Below are 25,343 nucleotides of genomic sequence, written 5' to 3'. Positions count from 1 at the left end.
GATAATGGAGCTGCTGCAAAGGAGAGTGATGTAGCCAAGCCTGTACCAGCAGTTAGGTTTCCTCACGCCCGTGACTCCAGGAGAAGCAGCTGGCTCTCAGCCTATCTCGGTCAATATCAGGACGACTCACTAGAAGATGATACGAGCTTGCTGCTGGGCTCACGGGTTGGAAGGACGAGGTCCTTTCCTAACCATCTCTCCTATGGGAGGATCACCCTTCCAGTCCCCCGCTTTGGCACTAGACCCAAACATCCAAACAGATCACAACCCATCCAGGTCTGAAGGAAAGACCCCAGGGAGGGAGACTTCACAACTTCCTTCTGAAATCTGGGCTGGGATGAAAGCTCAAAACGGCACACTGTCACCAAAACAGAGAAGCTTAAAAGAATTTTCCAGTCCAAATGATCTTAAAGACACACTAAACCTCTTGAAGGGACTCATCAGCCACCAGCCCTCTGCCCTGCTCTCCCTCAGAGGCAGGGCAGGAGGGCATTCCAGGCAGACGGCAGTGTGAGCAAAGGCACAGAGGCAGGAGGCAGCTGGCAGGATTGAGGGCCACCAGGAGCAGCCCAGCACGGGCAGAGCACCAAGTGTGAGCCAGGAAGGGAGGAGATGGAGCCACGATAAGGCAGGCAAGCCTTCTTTCCCACTCCATCTGCTTAGAGCGGCACCGTTTGGGTACTGTCAGCAAGGAGGACAGCACATCATGGCCTGATTGGGGTTTCAGGCAGATTCCTCTGGGGGCTAGGTCGACAGCACACGGCACTGATGAGGAGGAACAACGCAAGCTCTTCAGGTGAAAGGTCAACGGTGGTCAACAATGGCTTTGACCCTGAGTGGTGACATGACAGAGCAGCCCCTGTGTGTCCTGTTCTAGCACAGAGACACCCCTTCAGGACATTATGCTGCCCTGCCAGGGGCTGCTTGGAAAGTGGGAGACATAAGGGTACCAGGACGCCAAGGGACAGAACCTAGATTGATTAGCAGAGAGCCAGTGCACGGGGCAACTGTCAACAGGCACAGCCCCAACAGCCAACAGGCAGCTGTGCATCTGAGCTCCCAGCAGCAGGCTCAGGCTGATCTCTCAGAGGAGCATGGAGGACAAAGGGGAGTTGCCCTCTCCCCAAGCGAGAGGGTACAGGGCAGGCGGCAGAAAGCAAGGCCAGCCTACACTTCCCATGGAGCAGCAGGTGATGTCTGCACTCAAATATGGGCCACTTACAGTGAACAAGGGTCCTCCTCGGTGAGATCTGCTAGGTATACATTTGCAAAGTGGATGAAGAGCATTCCTATGGCTTGTTTGGAAGTGTCTAAAAACCTGTAAAATAGGATCAGCACTTGTTATTGCTCTGACAGGAGGGTGATATCCAATCCAGGGAAAATGATTAAGTCTGAAAGAAGAAGAAAGTCACTGGGGAGACCCCAACCTTCCAATTACTAGTCACCTCTTCCTGGGGCATCAGTATTAACTCAGCCTGGGCCTTTCGGGCCACCTGTCTAAACCTTCAATGCACTGCATGTGAAATCCCTAGAACGCCACTGGTTAATAACACATATTTAAACACATTAAACACTCAAGATATGTATTCTTTTTCATTTTTCGTTACTTCAAAATGAAGTGCTCGATCAGAGCTTTGTGATGAAGTCCAAGGTGCCTCTACTTTAAAGAGCTCCCATGCGACTTCACTCACAACGAGCTCAAAGATGTGGGAGGTCAACAAGACTGCACGAATCCAGTCCCGCTGCCATTTGAACACTGGGGTAGACGGGGGTGGGGGCAAACTCTTCCTGTAAAGGGTCAGAGAGGAAGTATCTTAGGCTGTGTGGGCCACCATTCTCTGTGGCAACTACTCAACTCCACCATGGTGGCATGGAAGCAGCCTTGACACTACCATCCAGCAACACCTCACTGATGCAAACAGACAGCAGGCTGCACTGGGCCTGTGGCTACAGCTTGCCAAGCCCTGGGCTAGAGGAAAGGAGGTTCTAAAAGGAAAAAGACAAGGTGTTAGGCCCTGGGACACCCTGTGCCCCCATCCACACGGCAGGAGCATGGTGGAGACAATGCAGGGCCTTCAGTCTCTCCTCTGCCGCAAACACCTGGAGACCGCTTGTGTTTTGTGGCCGAGGAACTCTGGATCTCGGCCGTCTCTCTCAGCCTCCCGGGCTGGGCATCCAGAGCTGGGCTGGGCCACTGAAGGGGGTGCTGAGGGGGCACACAGGCATGGAACAACAGCCAGGGGTCTCAGGACTGGAACGGACCTTACAGATTACCCAGACTAACCCTGCAACCGAAGCCTGAAAATCATTTCCTAAAATCATGGCAACGTAGGAGTCACCAAAGGGCAACATGTGTAAACACAGAGTGTCCCAACTCTCGGTCACCCCCAGGTCCCTCCAGCCCAAGCCAGATACGCAGACTGGAGAGAAACAGAGTGGGGGAAAAGAAAAATAAGAACTATCAACATTCAGAATTCTTCAAAAGGGGCCATTATCACAGAGATTCACTGGAAGTTTTCTCTGGAGAGGAAAATGGCTATTTTGCTATGGCAGGTGCCAAGTCAAAGGCAGCCCAAGAAAGACAGCTTCTGGGGACGCCAAGTTGTCCTGAAGGGCTGGCTGCCTCCTTCCAAGTGATTCATTCTGTAGAGTTTTGTTACTGGAAGCTATGTCTCAAGCTTTACCACCATCTTTATGAAGGGAAAATTGCCACCACAGGGTCATCCTAGGACCAAGAAAGACTAGCTTTGGGGAGAGGAGCATTTATGTAGTATATCTGACTAATCTCCAAATTTAGATTTTTTGCTTACAGATATAGACTCCAGAATCCAAGGATTTAACACAATCTAACAGCAGGGAGGCATAACTAGAGGAGCCTGGAGCATAGACTGATATATCTGTATATCTTCCATCTTCTGAAACCAGACAGCAGAGTGATGAGAGAATAAAAGCAGGGCTCAACAGTCATCTGGAGAAATACAAGTGCTTTCATTTTATACATAGTTCCCGAGAAGTAATTCAACTAAGGGATTCCACACGTTACGTTACGTATAATAGCTCACATTCCATCCCCTTCCCTCTCCTCACCAAAACCACCCCCCAAATAGTCAAAAGCATTCTATGAGTAAGTTAATATTTAAATACACACCATATCCTCCAGGGACGTCTTTCATGCTTTGGTTCTCTGAAGCGTTTGACTGAAAGAAAAGACAAACATTCAGTAGCTTTCCACAGTGATAACAAAGCGAAAGCCTATAATAAGCTGGGTTATCAGCACACCTAGTGTTTACACTACTCAGTTAAGGTACTCGCTCTTTCAACACGTGACAATGTACAATAAGCCGTGCAGGTCACAGAGGCCTTGTACTGCTGCTGACCAGTACAGACTCTTTAGAACTGGATACTCAGAGAGAATGACTCCTCGCAGCATGTGGGGAATTCTATTTTCTTCTTCTTTGTTTCAAGCCTGTCTCCGATAAGGACTGGAAACCACAAAGTCGAATGCAGCCTCTTCTAACTTCAGGATATGCTCTCCTAACGAGAAACCCATCCATCCACCCATCCACACGAATGTTCACTGAGTGCCTACCCTAAGATAGCACTGAGGAGGCAAAGGCAAAGGCAGCTGTCTGGCAGGAGGACACACAACCACATGTGTGGCAAATGCTAGACGAGGTAGGTCTGAGGCAGAGCGAAGGCACCAACCCTGCCTGCATGGAGGAAGGGGCCTGGTCAGGAGAGGCTTCGCTGGTGGCAGGAGACCCACCCAGGTCCTGAAGTCTGGGTAAGAGTTTAGCAAATGGACCAGGGAGGGAGAAAAGACACATTCTGGACAGTGCACACACCAGGAGCTCACAGGAACAGGGACATAACATGCAGAGTGTGTTTGGCAAAATTTGATTTGGCTTTAAGACAGTAGGCAACGAGGGAGACAAACTGAGCTGGGGCCACACGAGGGAGTCTGGAACAACTCCTGTAGGGAAAGAAAAGCCAGGGAAGAGCGCTCAGCAGAGTCAAAAACATGGTCCAAACTGCGTTTTAGAGAAGCAACTCTCAATCACGTAGATGGTGGTTTCTGGGGGTGGAGAGGACTGTGGAAGGATGCTGGCCATGTCTCAGCAGCAGGCACTGGTACTCCCAGCTACAGAACAGTCAGCAGGGGCAGGCTGCTCATTCAGCAACAGCCTGACCGACCTCAGATGGCAAAGGAGCCCCAGACTGACACCTTTGCCTCAGGCCTGCAGACACAACCGTTTGAACAGAAGGAAACAAAATGTTTCCAAGTACCTTGTCTTCCATTGAAGCCCCAGGCAGACTATTTCCACGATTCTATCTACTAAAACACTGAAACAGCTGCATGTGTGATGTTTTCCCACACAAAAGTACCAAGGAAGAAACAGACACCGATGCCAGCCCATGGAGGAAGCCTCGTCACTACTGGTAGGAGGCAAGAAGCAACTTCAGGCAGCACCCCGAGCGGCCAACGAGGCTCCGAGAGGAGGACAGAACTAGGGAGAGAGAAAACGGTGCCCAAATCAATAGACCTACTTCTCTAAATGAACACAGGCAGTCTGCAGTGTGCACAGCAAGGACTGTCTGTACACAGAAATGAAATAAGTCTGGTGTTTAGAGAGGCATTTTGGTAGAGACCAAAAAGCAGACGGAATTGTAAGGAGGTCTGTCATTCTGTTGACACATCACAGATCCAAAACACCAACAACCCCCGAGAATTTGGAGTGGAGCCCAAGAGGTTCTACTCGCCCGAATGGCTCTCAAAGGCAGAAGGCTGCCTTCCCACGAGCATCCAGGTCTCCCTGAGGGGGTGGCTCAGGAAGGAGACGTGGAGGAAACTGGGGCAGGACAAAACGATCTGGAGGGAAAGCACCCAGTCAGGGGGTCAATTCATTCCTCTGCATCAGAGGAATCTGTCCTCATCAGTATAAAATAAAGGACATCAAAACCATCCCAAGGAGAATGTCTTCATTCTTAGGAATTACACACTGAAGTACCAGAATGGATGCAATTTGCTTTCAAATGGTTTAGGGGAAAAATTATACATTATATATTATAATTATATATAATAAATATATCATAAATGGTGTCATTATAATACACTATAATTATAAATGATAAAATAAATAGAAGTAATTATATAATAAATCTATTATTTATAATTATATTAAGATGATATATATAAAGAGAAGCAAACGTGGTGTCAGGAGCCCAATTGTGTCCTCCCCATTCATGTTTTGAAGTCCTAACCCCCAGGTTAGGTGACTGTATTTGCAGTGTGACTGTATTTGGAGACAGGGCTTACAAGAGGTAATTAAGGTAAAATGAAGTTGTATGGGTGGGCTGTAATCAACACGACTAGTGTCCTTATAAAAGGAGATTAGGACACACCTGTAGACTGAGGGGCGACCATGTGAGGACCCAGGGAGAAGGTGGCCGTCTGCACGCCAAGGAGAGAGGCCTTGGAAGAAACTGAGCCCGTCGACTCCATCACCTGAGCCTTCCAGCCTCCAGCACTGTGAGAAAGTAAATGTCTGTTGTTTAAGGCCCCAGTCTGTGGCACTTTCTTATGGCAGCCCTAGCAAACTAACACATGGGGCAACACAATAATTGGTGAGCCTAAATGAAGGATATTTGGGTATCCATTATTTTTAAATTTTCATTCATTAATTCTTCATTCATTATTATTTAGCCTTTTCTGTAGGTTTAACATTTTTTTGAAATAAAAAGTTGGGAGGAAAAAACACTCTAGAAGAATAAACTAGTATAACCATTCAGACTGATTTGGCAGTATTTATCAAAATTTCAAACGCCCCTTTAACCTGCAAGGCACCGCCAGGTATGCATTCTACAGGCTTTACTGCAACATGTGCCAAGATGTATAGGATCTTCACAGGAATACTGTTATAACAAAACCCAGAAAGAAACCAGTCCTCATCAATATGGGGTTAGCACACAGAACGTACCGTTAGGCAGTTACAAAAACAAGATAGATCTGTACGGACTAATATGGAAAGATTCCCAAATTATACCAATAAATTGCAGAATAATATGCCTGTCATGATTCTGTTCCTATCCATTTTTTTTTATTACCTAGGAAACTTGTTTTTTTAAAGATTGGCACCTGAGCTAACATCTGTTGCCAATCTTCTTTTTTTCTTCTTCTTTTTCTCCTCCCCAAAGCCCCTTAGGACATAGTTGTATATTCTAGTTGTGAGTGCCTCTGGTTGTGCTATGTGGGACGCCGCCTCAGCACGGTCCAGGATCCAAACTGGCGAAACCCTGGGCCACCGACATGGAGCACGTGAAGCTAACCACTCAGCCAGAGGGCTGGCCCCTGTTCGTATTGATTTTTAAAGGACATATGTTTATGCTGGGATGACGCATGTATTTTTTCCCTGGAAGGATATGTGGCTATTAACAAGGGCCACCTTTCGCAAAAGGAATTACGGATCAGGGGATAGACTTTTCCATCGTTCTGAATGGTTCATAACATTCTTCCAAACTCATAGTGATTTTATTTCAAAAAATTTTTTTAAAAAGGCAAACCTGTGCCCAAGACTTGCACTAATGCAGCAAAGTGGGACACAGAAGAAGCGGGGCGACTCACAGTTGGGCTCCGGGACAACATAGGGAGAAGAACGGTGTGTGTATGTGGGCTGTGCTCAGGAGCAGCCTCACACAGGAGCCTTACAAGGAGTTCAGCACAGATTCAGATTCTTCTGAACGCAGAAGTGTCGCTCCTGCTGTCTTCCTCTCCATCTCCCATCCCATTTCCCTAGACTATTTTAGAGTGTAAAAGCTTTTTTTTTTAATTAAAGAAAGAAGAAACATTACGAGAGCTACTCCAGATCTAATTTGGTAGGAAAAAATCCAGAAAAACTCATTCATCTATCCAGTCGTGTTTTATTGAGGGGCCTGCTGTGCGACAGGCCCCATTCAGCGGGAGATGAAATAGACAAAATCCCTGCCTTCTTTAACATTCTCAGGGAAGGAGTGAGAGGAGCAAACATGGAGCATGCCAGACTCCGACAAGTGATGCTGAGGCAGGAGAGAGGCAGGCTGGGAAGTGGGGTTTGCGGTTGTAGAAGAGGTCCAGAAGGTGAGCAAAGACCGGAAGGTGACCAGGTGAACCACTTGGTGTCTGCGCAAGAGCCGTCAGGCAGAGGGCCGAGGCCAGCGCTTGGCAGGGAGTGTGGGACACAGGTCAGATCTCCAGGCCTTGTGGTCCAGGGTGAGGGCTCCACGTCTGCCTGTGGTAACTTGGGGGCGGCCGCAGGCAGGACGGTGACTCACAGTTGACCAGGCTCACCCCAGCTGCCATGCTGAGAGTAGCCTGAAGGTGCAACGGCAGACGCAGAGAGCCCAGCTAGAGACCATCACAATAACCCAGGGTGAAACGACGAGGCTGGCCCGGGGACAGCAAGAGAGGGTGAGAAGTGTCAGAGCCTGGTTGTATCTTCAACAGTGTGCCAAGAGGATTTGCTGACGGAGTGGATGTGGGGTGTGAAAGAAAGAGAAGAGTCAGGGACGACTCCAGAGGTGGGAGTTTACACTGTTCCACTGCATTTCTGAGTTTTGTTTTGGTGGGGCTAAGTTGGGGAGACACAAGACTTCTCTTTAGGTAAGAAACAAGGAGCTGCCTCTGAGTCCCTCATGGACAGCAGGCCAGGTACCCAGCCCCATGGAAACAAGCCTGTTCCCCACGGGAGCCTGGCAGCTGCTCCCTCAGAAGCCACAAACGAAAAGCCCTCTGGGAGTGGCTCAGGCGTAGCCCTAGGACAACCGATCTTTTCTCAATTCATGGTGCTTCCGTAGGACGGAGAGAACTCAGATGGAGCAAGAGGCCAAGGCAAAGTGCAATACACGCTTTCTAACATGTCTGCCAGAGGGCCCCTTGAGGTGGGAGGGCCGATGAGGGGAAGCAGACGCAGCTCAAGTGGGGGTCAGGTCCCTGACACGCAGCGACCCCAGAGCTGGAACCTGAAATAGCCCCTAGGGGAAAAAGGAAGGAGAAGAGTGGGGGATGGAGCGTGGGGACAGAAAAGGGGCCCATTGGGAGCGTGCAACCCTGGGCAGTAGCTGACGCCTGGCACACAGGCCCCATTCCACTCCATTAATGACGCTGTGCACCATCAGCAATAGTGGGCTCCTAAGCAGACTCTCTGCCTTTATGCACACGCACCCTAAAGACAGGCATGGGGTCCTGTAGACCCCTGAAAAGGAGTAGTGGCCAAGAGTCAGGGAGATACTGCTTTGAGTTCTATCTCTGCTACTATCCAGCTATGTGACTTTGCATACAAAAAAACAAAGGAGGAGGGCTGTGAGCTACCAGGTCAGCCTGGGATTTAATGAGAGAAAACCGGTGGAAAGGGCTAGCACAGAATACATGCTCGGGAAAGCGAGCCGTATTCTGTCATCCCTGCCCTGCGCCCTGTCTTCCCTCTCCTCCTCTCTGCATCAACTCTCCCCAGTCCTGGGCTGAGCCTCCCTGTCCTGGTCCCTGAGAAGTGTGTGAGCTTGGGTCCACCAGCTGCAACCTGACCTCTCCACACCAGCCTCCTCCCTCCTACGCCTTCAGGCAGCTCAGGGGCCCGAACGCTAGGAGGGTCCTAGGATTCCCCAACTCTGCTCTCCATCCCGGGCTGTCCCCCCAGGCTCTGAGTGTTCCTCTGTGGCTCTCTCCTACCTCCCCATGGTCTGTCCTCCCTCCACAGGATCCCCTTCTTCCTCTTGACCCTTGGGGAGAAGTCCCCTCTCAGGGCTTCTATGCAGAGGGCTCATCAGCCTCCTCCCCTAGCCGCCTAGTGACACTCCAACTGCAGGGTGGCCCCTCCTAGTGACATCTCCTGCCCACTCTGCCAGTCCTTCGCCATTTCTTCATAGAATGGAAGTGTCCTCACCTTGGAGCTCCTTAGTCTCCCCACCCCAGCACCCCCTCCAACTGTCAATCTCCTTTGCAATTGCAGAGTCTTCTGGATGTGTCCCTTTCCACACTTACACCACTAAACTAGCCCAGGCCCTCATGAGCGCTTTCCTGTGCTAATGAGACTGCCTCCTAACAGGCTGCTCTGCCCCCAATCTCTCCAATGGCCTTACCCACCCACCCACTCACCTATCCTTACATCCACCCACTCCTCCCTCCCTCCCACCTACACAATGTGCTGGGAATACAATAATGGACAATGCAGACATCCCTGCCCTCAAGGAACTTTCAGGCTAATTACACTGCACATCATTTAACTTGCCTAAAACACAGCTCCCTTCTTGTCCAATACTATTCATATTTTTCCTTTTCTTTTTTTGAGGAAGACTGGCCCTGAGCTAACATCTGTGCCCATCTTACTCTATTTTACATGTGGGATGCCGCCACAGCACGACTTGACAAGCAGTGCATAGGTCCACACCTGGGATCCAAACTGATGAACTCTGGGCCACCGAAGTAGAATATGCGAACTTAACCACTGTGCCTCTGGGCTGGCCCCCAATATTATTCATTTTTGAACCAAAGTATATCTTTTGGAAAAGGTGAATACACAGAAAGTATACAGAATTCAGAGAGTATGTTCTTTTGGTGTTTGTACGGTACATCTTTTTTAATCCCTCTTCTTTCAACTTCATATTTAAGATGGGTCTATTCTGAGCTGCATATAGGTGAGTTTTCCCCCCTTATCTGGTTGGCAATTGCAGCAGGTTGAATGGTGGTCTCCAAAAAGATATGTCCCAAGTCCTGACCCCCAATACTTGTGAATGTGACATTATTTAGAAAAAGGATCTTTGCAGATGTAATGAAGTTAAAGATCTAGAGAAGAGCTCATCCTGGATTAACCAGGTGGGCCCTAAATCTAATGACAAGTATCCTTATGAGAGAGAAGGAGAGAAGAGCGGAAGAAACTGGGGAAGGGGACGCCTTGTGCAACCACAGCCCAGGAAGCCCTGACGCCACCAGAAGTGGAAAAGACGGAGGAGGATTCTTCCCGGGAGCCACTGGAGTGAGCGTGGCCCTACCAGCACCCTGGTTCTGGACATTATGCTTCCAGAACTGTGAGGGAATCAAGTGTCTGTTGTGTTAAGCCGAGAGGTTTGTGAGGATTTGCTGTGGCAGCTCTAGGAAAGCAATAAGGCAATTTCTTTTCTTAATAAAAAGATTCAAAGAGTACGAAACACACTCAGTGAAAAGTCGCCCTTCCATCTGAGAGCCCAGTCCCTGTTTCCCTTCTTGGGGTCAACCACTGCCACCCCGATCTCATGCATCCTTCCAAAGACACGCTGGGTGAGTACAGAGACGGACAGACGTCTCTTCAAAGAGACAGACAAATGGTCACGTACTTTACACCACACTTTAATCTATACTTTGGACCTTTGCTGCTCTCACTGAAAACCCCCCTGGAGTTTTACCGACTGTACACATGGCTCTCCTTCCTTTATTAGAGGCCACATGGTATCCCACAGCGTGGCTGTGCCATCTCTGAGTCACTCTACAAGCACCGCTGCAATGAATGTCCTTCCTTGCCAGGTGCTGTCTCTGCCTGTGTGGGTAAATTCCTAGGGGGGGCTCGCTGCATCAAAGGTTACGTGCAGCTCATTTTGCCACACTGCTCTCCGCACAGGTGGTGGCAACTCGTACGAGTGCCCATTTCCCCACGTTTGCCAGCACCGAGTACTAGTGAACCTTCTTGCCTTGACAACGTGATCACTGAAAAGGCTGCCTCAGCATGGCTGCAGCGTGCAGTAATCAAGTCGCTCAGGCCCTGGCACTGCAGGGCTCGTCCCCACCCACCAGTTGGAGCGAGGTGGGCAAGGCTTGCACCTGTCCTCTTCCCTGATGTGTGTCCTGGGCTCCGCCTGCTCTGGGCCTCAGCTCACACCCTCCCCTCAGGGCACCAGGGCACAGCGCTCACTCCTCCAGAAGTTTCGTGTTGTTGGTGCCACACAACGGGAAGGCAATTCTACCTGTCCGTTTCACACCGGCAGCACAATGTCCCTGACTGCTGTCGCTTGGTGCTGCACACATGTCTCCGGGTCAGCGTCTAGAGAGCAAGGACCAGGCGCCCCGCTTCACGGTCCTCAGAGCCTCGCCTGGCTGGGGCTCCCCACAGACTTGCTGAGTGGCAGAAGAGAGCTCGGAGTTTACACAGGGTGCTTCCTTTTACGTCACAAAGAAGAAGACGTAAGAGGTGGAGTTAAAAGTCAGATCACAGGAGTTGGAAGGGAAAACATTTCTAGGTAGCACCTGCAGTCCTACTTAGAAACTGAGTCAGAAAAAGCACGACTGTTTTGAAATTAAACCGCACAATTTAAGAGAGCTGTCTAAGGGTCCCCACTGGGTGCAGCCTGAGATAAGCAGCGTTACGAGGGATGTTAAGAGGTAGTAAGAGGCTCCTAATTATCAGGGGAAGAGAAAGAAAGGCTTGCGGCTGAGTAAAGATGGGATGAACTGAGATTCTGCAGACGTGGTTACCAGGTGGCGGCATTTCCCAAACCAGCGTGACATGGGTGGAAAGTTACCCCAGCGGAGGATACAGGGCAGGAAGAGGCTTGCGAACCCGGCAGGGCTCTTGGCAGAGAGCTTCTCTTTGCCACAGCAAACCACCGAGGCAATGCCACTATGATATAGAACACGTGGAATGTTTGTATTCTTATGTCTAATGTGTAATCTTGAAGCAGGAAGGTGATCATAGACCACACAGTAGCCACTTTAGCTTCTGACATTTCAAAAAGTGATACAACAGAAGACCCTTTGGATGGTTCCGCCTCACATGGGGCATCAGAGTCACAGGCTTTTCGCTGGGACCACAAAACCACTGGTCCCTGCGTGAGATCACAGACCTTGGGATGGGACCCTGCCGGGATCTGGGAGCTCCAGAGACCGTGAGCTCGTGCCAGAAGTCTGTATGCTTTCTTGTTCATCCCTGGGGAAAAATACTCCCCTTCCAATGACCTGGAGCCAGAAAAAAAACCAATAGTTTTGGAGCCTTCTTTCCAGTGACACGCTGCTGACCTGAACCACAGCCCTGATGGCCTCATTTCTCAAGCTGTACCACAGGCCAGTGCCTCAGGCAACACAAGCTTCCTGTTGAGGGTAACAGACTGCTGACCAGGGAAAGCAGCCCCATCCCCAGTTCAACAGCAAGCCCAATAGCAAAGCAGCTGCCATCAGTGCCAGCTGGGGATGACTTCACAAACTAGGCAGTTTGCACTCTGAGTCAGAGCCAGGGGTCCCTGAAGGCCAACCCCCTTAGTGTAAAGGGTGGGGAAATGGTAGAGGAAGGGGTGCCTTATCCAGAATCAGCAGGCAATTAGCAGTGGAGCTGGGACAAAATCCAAGTCACCTGAGACAGGCTTCTTTCTCTAACTGGCACTGGCTGGGCCAGTGACCTCAAACCATGTCTTGCTGGTCCCATGAGCCCGGGACCTCAACCCCAAAGGGCAGAAACTGTCCTGGGGGGGGTCAGCAAAAAATCCACCCTCGTTGACAGAATCAGTGATCAAGGAAAAATCCAGATGTGTTTCCGCATTTTCACTAAGTTATAAATGATCATCCCAACAGTTAAGCCCCATCCCAAACCTCCTTAATGCCCCCTAGTAGTGCAAACGCACCCCCGCCCCCCCCAGCCCCAAGGAACCCAGTTTCCTTAGGGCAGGGAAAAAGTCCCAGGAAGACGGTGAGGTAGACTGCCGGCTGCCTCCTCCGCTCCCTTCCAAAGGAATTCGCAGCCTCCCTTGCAGCTGGGTGTGGCCATGTGACTAAGTTCTAGCCCAGGATAGTTTTCCACCCAGGTTGGGCCACTTTTCAAGCAGAAATGAATAGCCAGGTGATTCTTATGGCAAGGAACTCAAAGGCAGGCAAGCTGGGGCAGCCTGAAATCTAGGCTGGTTTTATCAAAAACTTTATTATTTTAAGCGAGTCACTTAACTCTTCTGGGTCTAAATCCTCAGTTGTCTACTTACTAGGGTCAGTGTGGGAAGAAGAGCAGCCGAGGTGTGGCCGCCATCCCCACCACCACCACTCACTGGGCGCTGATTACAGGCACTTCACATCATCGCTTCTGACCTTTACGAGGAAAGGGATCATCCTCATTTCATAAGGACGATAAGGTCAAAGAATTTGCCTAAAGCCAAAAAAGGCACAAGGCCTGCATCTGTTTCTCTGATTCCAAAGCCCACATTTCCCCCTGCCACCTTGAGGAAGCCTAATACAAGACAGTGAAGGTTTGCTACGGTGACACCACAGGGCAGAAAGGGCCCCGGTGGCTCCCTGTGATCAGAGCCCATCCCCTTCGCAGCCACATGCCCTCCGACTCCAGTCTTCTTCACTTAAATGGCCCCTCACACGGGAGCTGGAGTGAACTGAGCATGCCACACCTGACTTCAAAGCTTGCAGTGCCCACCCCACCTCCCCTTCTTCAGGGAACAAAATTCAGCCTTTTTAAGTTTGCAAACAAGGTCCCCATGGCCTGGCAGCTCCCATCTTAGTTGTCACTCACATTGTCCCGTTGGCTTGGGAGGGCCCTACATTTCTTCTCCTGGATTACTCTTAGGCATCCTTCCAGATTCAGCTCAGACAACTCGAAGACTTGCCTCCTTTGCAACTGAGCTAGGCGTCCCTCCCTGCCTCTGGCTCCCCAAAGTCTCCCATGCACGCCTTTGGACTAACACTCCTTACGCAACACTAAGGATCTGTCTGTCTTTCCCACCAGACACTTAGTTAAGGAGGCAGACAGGGACCTTGTCTTATTCATGTTTACACCCTCAGCACCCAGCCTAGTACCTGGAATGAAAGAGGCACTTAACTACTAACCTGAACAAATGGAGCAGAACACACTCGAGCTCCAACACAAGTCAAAGGAGGCGGGAGCTTAGCGCTCAGAGTGCGAGTTCTGGTTCAAAACCTCCTTCAGCACATACTGTGGGTCAGGGAAAGTTGCTGACCCTCTCTCGGCCTCAATCTGCCCCTCTATAAAATGGAAGAACTTACAGTACCCACCTCACAGGAGCATTAATCAGACAATATATTTAGAGTACTCAAAACTGTGCTTTGTACTTAGCAAGTACCATGCACATTTGAGCAAGAAGTAGCAGCAGTGTTTCTGCAGAGGAAGAGGGAGTCCTCAGGCACAAAGCCCAGCTGCAGACAGCAAGAAAGCACTCATCTGATTACAATCCGGATCGGGGCCACACTCAAGTCTTTTTTTCTTTTAGATTATAAATCACTGTAATAAGTTTGGAAACTAGAGCAAGAGAAATTATCTAAAATGTCACCATCTGCATACAACCAAGACCACTGGTTGTGATGTCACTGTAGTCCTGGTTCCAAATCTCCTCTGGTCTGCATGTCCCAGCAGGGCCAGGACAAGGGTCGATCAAGCTGTGCTCACTGTGCTCTGGTCTGCCCCCTCCCTCAGCCCCAAAGGTTGGCCACTGGAAGAACTCTTCAGACGCTGGTGCCCTGAAAGTGAGCACGGAAGAGCGGTGACAGGAACAACCTGGGCAGAGGGGTGGGCCTCTCCACAGCCCACGAGGAGGCAGGTCTCGACCTCCTGCCTCCCCACCAGAAGGGCAGGACACACGGGACGTGCTCAGGAAACACTGAAGGACTGACAGGGAAGAGGGCTCAAGACCAGCTCTGGAGGCTCAGACCATCACTGCGGAAAAGGGCTTGTTCTCATCAAGACATCTCATGCTGCTCTGAGCTGATGACAAGACACGCACCTGGATTCAAACTGGGGACGTGGTAGAACACCTTCTATTATCAGAGTGAGGAAAAAACTTAGAAACGACACGTTACCGAATCAAGAAACACCATGAAATGAGACATCATACTCTGACCCGGTAGGAAAAGCAGGTTGGTGCTGCTGCCCCTGCGGGCTGGCTGACCAGCGCCTGCAGCATGGGCAGAATTCAGCTAAGAATGCTCCCTCCGTGGGGCACATGGAGCTAACTAACCGTGTCTCCTCTCACCCAGCACGACTGGTGGAAGACCCGGGGAGGCGCCTAAGGAGACTTCGGCACCGTCCCAGCCTCTCTGCAGCGGCTCCCTCCTCCCACTGCAGGCTCCTGGGCCTCTGTGCTAGCCCCTCCCTTGGACCTGTCCACCTAGGACAGAGTGACTCAGGCCCTGGGTCCTTCTTAATCCCAAACTGACCTCCCCTACTTCCTGCTCCTTTCCACTGTCAACGTCGGGGAGCAATTCGATCTACTCCTGCCGCCTCCCGTCATGTAGGATAGTGACTCATGGCAACTTCACACTCAAAATCAAGACATTTTAATGGCGGAACTTCAGGCACCAAAAGAGGCTGATGGAATATCGATCTTTGAAGAGAGACCTTTTTAACGACCCTCAAAAATCACACTCCATGGGTGAAACCATTACCCTTTTGAGGACATGACTCACATCTCTTGTTGGCAGAAGGAAGGCTGAGTCAGCTGGGTCCAGTCAGAGAGCAGAACCCGGGCTGCATTTGCTCAGGACAATCCACAGGTACCTCGTTTGAGCAGAAACAGCTGCGAATGCTACCAGGGAACTGGAGGACCTGTAGCCTGAGCAAAGTAAACCTGCCCAGGACCGTGGACTTCACTCACAACTCCTGCCTCACCTCGTAGCCCTTTCCCGGGGCAGAGATGACAGAGGAACGGCTTCAAAGACCACCTGCAATGGCTCCTTTCCACAAATGTCCCACTCAGAGGCACATATGTTTTATGTAATAAGACTGTTGTTCATTCATTTGTCTGACCATCCGTCGTCCATCCATCCATCTTGCACACAGTGGCTGGTGGAGGTCTCAAAATATAAATAAAATTATGTCACCCTCCACTCCACTTAAAACTCCCATGATACATAAATTTGTCAAAAGTCAACCTTTATGCTTAAGATCTGTGCATTTTACTTTATATAAGTGATACCTCCATAAAAAATTTTAAAACAACAAAACCAACACAAAACCCTCCCATGACTTTCCACAGCAGTTAGCATAAAATGCAGGCTCATGGCCAATGGACCACATGACTTAGGGCTCTGCCTGCTTCTTTGACCTCATCCCCTCATTCTCTCCAGCCACACCAGCCTTCTCTCTATGCATCACACGCACCAGGCTCCAGCCTGCCTTAGGACCTCCGGCTTGTGCTGCACTTTCCGTCTGCAACACTCTTCTCTCAGTTTGCCAAGTGGCAGCTGCACTCTTCCTTTTCATTCTTGTCTCAGCTCTAGTCACCTCCTCAGAAGTCTCTCCTGACCGCCTCACCTTCAGGTGTGCACAAGCTGCCCTGCCTCTACCCCCAATCTCATCTCCCTGTCTTATTTTCTTTACAGCACTAACCTCTCTCATCTCAGAAATTCTTGTGTGTTTTCTTACTACTGTCTTTTCTCTCTCCACTAGAAAGTAAGCTCTCTAAGAAACTTCTGTTCCATTTACCCCCATATTCCTAGCACCCTAGAGGGTGCCTGGCTCTTAACAGGCAGCTAAACAATATGTTGGACAAAGGAATTCAGTCAATCACTTAAGACGCATTTATCGAGTACTGTCCAGGTATTTATTTTTAATTCACTAAGTTCCATGAATTTGGAAGATGGGTTCTCCCAGCTGCTTAGTTTGCAAGCCATTAGTCCTGCAACAGGACTAACATTGCTTAAGCTCATTGCTTAGCTCTCTCCTTGGTTTTGGACAAAATCTGCCAGCAAGACTGCCAGAGGACAACTACCCAAGACCGTTCTTCCTGCTAACTAACCACAAGGCAGATGAACTGGTCCATCAAGCTCTTCCTCACCTTATCTGGCCTTAGATGCAAGAACCAGACAATCTGGGTTTATAGCCAGAATAAGGGCTCATAAACTTTTTTTTGGTAAGGACTTGGCTGTTTATGGACCAAATGAAGCCTGGGTTCTAAATTAGCCAGCTTTAATCCTCCTACGAGGAGCTTCTGTCAAAGGCTGAGAGAGAAACGAGATTAAAAAAAACCTAAACTGTCCAACAAATAAATATACTTAGCTCTCTAAACACGGGGCCTCCTTAGAAGCACAGCTTCCCCCAGGGAGCATGGCAATGGTGCCATCTGCTAGTGATGATGATCTCAGTAGGGGTGAGGGAGCACTGCCACTGTGTGAGTGTTCCACAGGGATCTGTCTGATGAAAAGAAATACAAATGGCAGATAAACACACAAGACGATATGCAACCTCAGTAATGTCGATTTTAAAAATGCCAACTAATAGTTATTTTTACAATTAGCGAGATTAAGATTAAGCAAAGATTAGCAAAGATTAAGACATTCGGTGAGGATATTAGGAAACAGGCACACAAACTACTGGTGGAAGAGTAAATGGTACAATCGCTGGGGAAACGTGGAGAAGTGGGTTTGTGATCCTTGTCTCCAGAGCTACCCAGGGGAAAGGGGGCATTAAACTGGTGTCGGGTGGTCACAGTGAACGGAGCCTTCTGGGACCCAGGGATGCTGGAGGCGGGAGGAATGAGGCCTCCAGGATGCAGAGTTTGACGTAAGAATAAGAAGGGCTATAAATACCCCTAATGAGGGCTTGATTGTTAGTGTACATTCTTCCTGAATACTGATGGAAGCCCCAAGTGTAAACGGGCTGTCCTGGAAGGACCCTACTCTGCGAGCCAGCATCCCTGGGCAGCTGGGGACCTTCCAGTCAGGGGAACTCAGAGAGAGGTGCTGCATCTGCTCCCGCCCTGTGTCACCATCGCCCTGCTAACCCGTATTCCCTGGCCAGGGAAATTTAGGAATTTCCTTTAATCTCATAGTGGACAGACAAGCGTGTGGCTTTTTCCCCATCGAGCCTCAGATCACTTGAAAAGCTGCAGCAGCTAATGTCTAGTATTACGATTTGAACTGTTCACACACTGTGACCCAGAAACTCCACTTCCAGGATTTTCCTATATAGTTACACTCACACAAATGCCCAAAAGTCTGTGTAAAAGACCGTATTATAGCATTGTCTGTAAGGTGGAAGATTTAAAAGCCACCTAAATGTCCACAACAGGAGAGTTTAAATCTAAGTTGTCATACAATGGAATTCCACTGTTAAAAAGCAAAGTAGAGATGGTACACTTGCAATGTGTGGATTTTATGGTGTGTAAATTATATTCAACAAAGCCGTTTAAAAAGTGAGGTAGATCTATTTGCACCAATACTGAAAATGTCCCTGTCAAAAAAAGCAAGTCACCAAAACAGTGATGTGTTGTGTGAACCTGTTGTTTTTTTTTTTTTTAAATGATATATACATAAAGAAATTCGGAGGCGCACACAATAAGCTGTTAACCATGGCTGGCTCTCCAGAGGATGGAATTACAGGGAGCTTTCGCTTTTTATGCTATGTATTTCCATAACGTTTTAGTTGTTTACAATGAGCATGTATTACTTTTGTACTAAGAGGAAAAAAGGTCTAAAAAAGATTAGGAAAAAACTGCTGCTGCTAAGAACAATGTTAAAAAAGGACAAAATTATAATTTTGCACGTTTGGCAAATTAATAGCCTTCCTCAAACCTAACTCAACATTTCCTTCTGAGAAAAAAGCTTCTAGCAGGCAGAGCTCATTAGGATGGAAAACATGTCACTTCAGCCCACTCAGCCACATCAAGGAGGGTCTAGCTTCATGGCTTCACCATTATCCCTGGTGGACAAAATGTCCCCCCTGTGCTCCTGTCGGCCAAGACAAGGGCTCCCCTCACACCTGATGCTCACAGGCAGAAGTTAAAATAGAATGTTTATTGTACATGTTTGTATTTCGTAGGATTCCCCAGTTTCCCAGCCTTTTAAAAACTAACCAACCGGGGCTGGCCCCATGGCCAAGTGGTTAAGTTCACACGCTCCGCTGCAGGCGCCCCAGTGTTTCGTTGGTTCGAGTCCTGGGCGCGGACATGGCACTGTTCATCAAACCACGCTGAGGCAGCGTCCCACATGCCACAACTAGAAGGACCCACAACGAAGAATATACAACTATGTAGCGGGGGGCTTTGAGGAGAAAAAGGAAAAAAATAAAATCTTAAAAGAAAAAAAAAACAACCAACCAACCAATAACCAATCCTGATTGTGTTGGATAAGAGGGCTTTGACTGTAAAAAGTTCTGTTGAGTAAAAGAACCACCCTTCACTGCAACCTCACAGTGAGTCACACAGAAAAATGCATGACCTCAGAGTCTGCGTTTCTCAGATGTCACATTCGCAGCTCCCAGCCCAAGCCCACCAGGGAAGAGGATCCCTCTCAGGCAGCCCCGAAACCTGCCTTGCAGCTTCCCATGGTAAGAGGGGACACCATCAGCCCCACTGCGCAGGGATGAGCTGCAAATCGCAGGATTGATTCTCATCCTTGTAACACAAGGAATCACGTAACATGATTCCAGCTGCTTACGGCGTCCAAACTTGTCAGAGAAAGACATATAATGGGTCTAGGAAGGGCCTTGTCACATCATTTCCACACCTTGCACCTGGAAGGAAAGGGTGGAGATCCAGCTATATATCCACCTACCAAGAGTTAAAAACAGAAGGCAAAGGACTAGATATAAAGTTGCCAACTCACTTAACTGGGTCAGTCAACTCTAAGAATTTCACTAGAAGAGAAACTCCAATGTACTGTGTTTCATTCATAAAGATGATTCCACTTGCATGCAGACCTTCTGTAGGTCACATACTTCAAGCACTGTTCTCTGGCAGTGGTAAAGTAGCCACCTGGCCACCCATCTCCCTCATCCCAGTACTCTGGAAAGCAGTGTGAGGGTGACTGGCCAAGGAGAGGTTCACACCCAATAGGGTCCCCAAGCACACCCTACTTCACCTTGTCTACTACCTAAACCCAACATGCATGATCTAGTCAACTGAATTCCTAAGAGGATTTCTGAGAAAGCCCAACCAGATAAGGTATCCTCATCATCAGGATACTGAAGGCTCGTGCACTCAGGATAAATCACGCAATCGCTCCTCATATCCACTCTAGGAGGTGGATAGGACCATCCCAATTTTCAGATGAACAAACTGATGCTTAGTGCAGTTACGGAACTTGCCAAAGTCCCACAGGCTCAGGTGGTAGTCAGGACCAGAACCCAGGCCACTGCTGACCCTCCCCCCACCATTAAACAAGTACAAGCATCGCGACTGACTGAGCTTGCTTGGTCTCTTGGTACAAAACCTAACACTTGTGAAATGCAAACCTCTGTGTGCAATCAGATGGCATTATCAAAAGTCAAGAATAGCCTCCAAAAGCAAATTAGTTCAGAAAACTTAAATATAGATAGAAACACAATTTAAGAACGTTATTCTACACTGAAGGTAGCTAGTAGAGTGTATATCTCTAATACGTGCACGGTCCAACATTTCAAGGCTGTGGTAAGAAGTCAACTCAAGTCCTAACGCAGGTTAAAAGTGAGAATGTTTGGCCATTGAAGTTCATTGGCACAGGGAAGAGGTCACATTAGCTGAGACTTGCACAGATCTCCTCTTACAAGCCCTGATGTGACTGCTCCTACCACTATTTGGCCTCCCTCAGTATAGCTCAGACCCTTGGGCAACCCTGCACCTGGCTCGGGCCGGCCCGAGCAGCTGGAGTGAGGAGGAGGAAAGCCCCATGTTTCCCAAGAGCGTGCAACATCCCTCTCCCATGTCCCCCCGCTGCTGCTCCAGGCTCTGTGGTCCTGGGCCATCACGGCCAAGTGGCACAGCTGGTTAGGAAGGTCAGTTCATACAAGAGTTCCCTTCCTCACGCCACGGTCTAGAACAAACTCCCTGGACAAGCCAATGGGCATCAGCAAATGTGTGTGTGTGGTGGTGGTGGTGGGGAGGGGAGGGTCGAGGAGGGGAGGCAAAGAAACAGCAGCAAGACTAGGAGATGGTGGGGGAAGAAGAGAGGCCTGGGAGGCAGGACACTTGGGTTCTCGTCCAGGCTGAGTCTTTGGCCAGCAGTCTTGACTGCTGGGCAGTCTCAGGGAAGCCCTTCAATCCCTTCAGTTCTACCTGTGGATGGAGTCTTGGATTAATTTACCTGTTTTTTCCCAATCCTAATAAGCAACAATATGGTATGAACGGTCCTACTTCCTGAGGATCATTCGCTGTGGAAGCCAGTGAGCCAAGGTGGGCCTCAGTGAGCCAACATTTACTCAGCACCTACCACGTACCAGGCTATGTGTCTTATCTCGTTTACTTCTCATAATAACCCATTAAGACAGGGAATCACCTCCCTCATTTTGAGGACAAGAAACAATCTCAGAGGGATAAAGTCACTTGGGATGAAGTCACCCAGCACTAGAAAAGCTACCTAGCTTCTCTACCTAGTGTGCTTGGCACCCAGAGTCCTCTCTTTATGAACAATACAAGTTGTGTAATCAACCAGAATCCAAGCAGAAGAGAAACAACAGAGTTCATTTCCTCAGTCCCCAAGCCTGGGAATCAGGTGGCAGGGCAGCAGGGAGCAGCTGAGGCAGCCTTAACTTTACAAGAATCACCTGACCCCAAGGAGGCACGGGACCTTGAGAGAAGAAATCGTCAGCCCCCCGTGAGCTAAAATATCTGTCGTCCTCCTCGGCCAGCAGTGGGAATCCGATCTCGAGTGGCTGATGGACACCTCAGGCACCTTGGGGTTCCTCTCACAGCTATTCCCTTCTCTTCTCCACTTAGGAAGAACAGATGGACCACGTGTGAGGAAGAAGTGATAAATGAGAAGTACAGGGAAGAGACCGTGTAAATAAACCACAACCTTTGGGACTGGGAGCACCAGGCTGCCCTAGGAAAGGTGCGTCTGAGTCAAATTAGAATTCCTGAACTCCCAGGGCTCGCTTTGTTCCTCTGTCTGCTGGGATCCCTCCAATTTTCCTTCCATGAGGGCACTGGAAAAACTACCATCATGCGGCACGGTGGTCATGAGAGGAACTGCCAAGTTCTCCCTTGCCCTGTTACACAGAATGCAGAGTGAGTGGCATCAGGAACGAAGGCTACGCAGACAGCTTGGCTGAAGAGAACGCTGAAAGGGAGGTCTGCCTCCATCTCTTTCCTTGAGGGCTACGAACCACGGCTACGGGTAGTAAGAGGAAGCCGCCTGAGCACCTTGGGTTTTGGGGAAGGGCTTGCTGGGTGATGTCTTGGGATTTCTCACAACTGTGTCCTCCTTGGTTCCAGCCTTCCTAGAAGTCCAGAATGAACCTAAATCAACCCCAGAGAATCAGCATGCCCTGGCCCTGCTACTTCTCCTTTGAAACAGGCCTGCCTAATGCCAGCTCCTGATCAGAAAGGCCAGGGCACAATTCAAGAGACCCTGGGAAAAAAGGAGGTGTAGGGCCCACCTACTTTTCCTCAGACTCCCCAACAACAGTGGCAATAGTGCCAGGGAGCACACTTCCTTTGCGCTGGCTCGTTAACCAAGCTCTCTGCAGGAGACTTAGCCAAGGGGTTGACCACACCTGATGTTATGTAAGAGGAGCCAGAGGCCGCACCACCGGTGACTGGGCAAGTACAGAGCCCAAAGAAAGCAGAATGGACACACTCTGTCAGGAGATGACCAAACAATGAGATAAAACAATCAGGGGAGCGGAGACCATGCCTAAGTACATTCCAGGGGCAAGGGAAGAGCAGGTGGCTGAGGACAGACTTATCGAGCTCTCAGAGCAGTCAAGAAAGACTCTACATAAAAAAGCTCTACACTGCATATAAGCCAGAACTTCAGCACTTCATCTCCCTTAACACTGACATATGAGTTCCCTGAGCTGCTGCTATCTTTGAAAGAGGGGGAAAAAGGATGATTCGTCAACTGCCTCCTTACAAAAAAGGTACCGGGAAGACTGAAAATGTGTAAAAAGTCACCGTGTACAGAATGAACAGGCTCCATTTCAATTAGCCTCTGTCTGACTCCCACACGTAACTCAAAGGCTCATTATACAACAAATTAGTCTGAAATTTATCTTGTTCAACAATCCAGTGTGGATTATAGAAAGTCTAACTTCCTACCAGATAAAATACAGGCAGTGAGCAACCAGGCTGGCTTGCTAAGGGCAAGGCAAATATAAGAATATGACCAACTGCCTCTCCGAGGCCCTCAAGACAAGAAGCAGCCGACTTGCGTCATGGATGCAATGTACTCTGGCGTCTCTGAGCCTGTTCCAACTACCTTCGAGAGCTCAGGAGGAATAGCGATGCTCAGCCCACTCTGTGGGATTCTAGCAGCCCTACTCATCAAGACGAAATCCAAGCAACAAGCTCTCACTCGTCTACGCAATGTGTAGAGATATCTGAATCAACCTTTGGCCACTCAGCTTACAAGCCTGCAATTGTTAGTTACTGGTTCAAATGATCTGTCTTCCTAAACAGAGTGCAGACTCTTGGAGAACAGGGATCAAGTTTCCTAACTTTTCTCGTACTCACTTTCGCTATATTAGTTATGTAGCACTGTGTAACAAATTACTCCACAACTCTGTGGCTGTAAACAATGAACCTTATCAGCTTAGCTGGGTAGTTCTGGCTCACGGTCTCTTTTAAGGTTGCAAACTTACAAACCACCTGAAGCCTTGACTGGGCTGGAGGATCTGCTTTGAGAAGGCTCACACACATGGCTGATGGCTGGAGTCCTCAGCTCCTCGCCACGTGGGTCTCTCTACAGGACTGCCCAAGTGTCCCCAAGACACGGTAGCTGGCTTTTCCCAGAGCAAATGATCCAAGAGGAAGCAAACGAGACAGCACACCCAAGATAAAGCTGCAGTCTTTTCAATACCTTAATCTCAGAAGCGACACACCATCACTTCTGCCATATTCTGTTGGTCACGTAGACTAACAGTGGGAGACGACTACACAATGGTGTGACTGTCAGGAATGGGGATCACTGGGGTCTGTCACAGAGGCTGGCTGCCACAAGTGTCACTCTAAATTCTCAGGAAGTTTTACTGAACATGGAATGGATGAAGCTTTCAAGGGGGAACTTGAAGCTGTTGCTTTGCTTTCCAATTCAGTCTTAGCTGACTCTCACGCTGTCTGTTGACCTAGTTGGCCAACAGCCCTCCAAGGCAGGAAAAAGAGCAAGGCATTGGAAGCAGCCACCAGCTTTTCTGTCCATCTTCCCTCCCCCCCAGGGCTTTCCTGTCCCCTATTCTACTTCAACAACCAAAAAGGTGTGGTCAGCTAAATCCAGTTCCTCACTCACCCAAACAAGGGGGTGGCCTTCAGTGCAATGAAGTCTACTGACAAGGGCAGCTGGACTCAAATGATGCCATGGAGGTGCGTCAAGAAGGGCTTAGGGCCTGGCACTACAGCATGCCTCAGCAGTGCAGGGGAGGGTGGAGGAACTGACAACAAAAAGGACACACTGGGATCATATGTCTTCCTGGCACGGCCTCTAGAAGCCCAAAGTCACATTGCTGCACTGCATTCTGTTGGTGTGGTGGCAGTAATTTTTAAAGTTAGGAAAGCAGTTCAATTTCTCCCCAATTTATGTAATTTGCTACCTTCAGACTTAACTCTTGATATTGTAACCAAAGATGACAAAGCTTGTAAAAGGTCCCAGGAGCTGAGATGCCATGGCAGGACATAAAGACTGGAGTCAGTTGCTTTGGGTAAGGAAGGATCAAAGTGCCCTCATTCATTTTTTTCTGCCTTCATTTATGAAAGATATTTCTCACTGGATATAGAATCCCACATAGACAGGTTTTTACTTTCAGCACTTTAAAGATGTTTTTCCACTGTCTTCTGGCTTGAATAATTTGATGAAAAGTATTAGTTCTAATGTTTATTTCCCTGTACTAATGTCTTTTTTTCCTCTTTACTTTTACATTCTCTTTTTATCACTGATTTTCAGCAGTCTCTGATTCTGATGTGGCTTAGTGTGATTTACTTTGTCTTTATCTTGCTTGGGGTTTATCAAGCTTCTTGTTTCTGTGTGTTTATAGTTTTTATCAACTTTGGAAAATGTTCAGCCATTAGTCTTCAAACATTTTTCGTGCCCTTTTTTCACCCACCTTTTCCTTCTAGAAAATCAATTACACGTTGTAACCTTTGATATTTACCCATGGGTCACTGTGGCTCTGCTCATTTTTTCCTGGTCTTTTCTCTGTGCTTCAATTTGTGAAGCTTCTGTTGCTATATTTTCAAGTTCACTGATCTACTCTTCCACAGAGTCTAATGTATTTTTTTTTAAGATTTTATTTCTTTTTCTCTCCAAAGCCCCCTGGTACATAATTGTATATTTTAGTTGTGGGTCCTTCTGTTTGTGGCATATGGGACGCCACCCCAGCATGGCCTGATGAGCGGTGCCATGTCCGTGCCTTGGATTTGAACCAGCGAAACCCTGGGCCGCCGAAGCGGAGTGTGTGAACTTAACCACTCGGCCACGTGGCTGGTCCCAAGAGTCT

General features: G+C 48.9%; 1 protein-coding gene across 1 annotated transcript in view; it reads right to left on the bottom strand.

The window, feature by feature from the left end:
• STIMATE (STIM activating enhancer) overlaps nucleotides 1-25,343 on the bottom strand; it is a 59,182-nt gene that overhangs the window by 18,877 nt on the left and 14,962 nt on the right. Inside the window, exons 2-3 of the mRNA XM_046675387.1 lie at nucleotides 3,149-3,197; nucleotides 1,223-1,318 (exon numbers count right to left, since the gene is read on the bottom strand). Coding sequence (XP_046531343.1) covers nucleotides 1,223-1,318; nucleotides 3,149-3,197 — 145 coding nt within the window. The remainder of the gene's footprint in view (nucleotides 1-1,222; nucleotides 1,319-3,148; nucleotides 3,198-25,343) is intronic.

This window comes from Equus quagga, chromosome 1 (genome assembly GCF_021613505.1).
Source record: "Equus quagga isolate Etosha38 chromosome 1, UCLA_HA_Equagga_1.0, whole genome shotgun sequence".
In the NCBI taxonomy this organism is placed as follows: Eukaryota; Metazoa; Chordata; class Mammalia; order Perissodactyla; family Equidae; genus Equus; species Equus quagga.
Note: the sequence above shows the minus strand (reverse complement) of the source record. Positions and strands in the feature narration are given on the sequence as shown.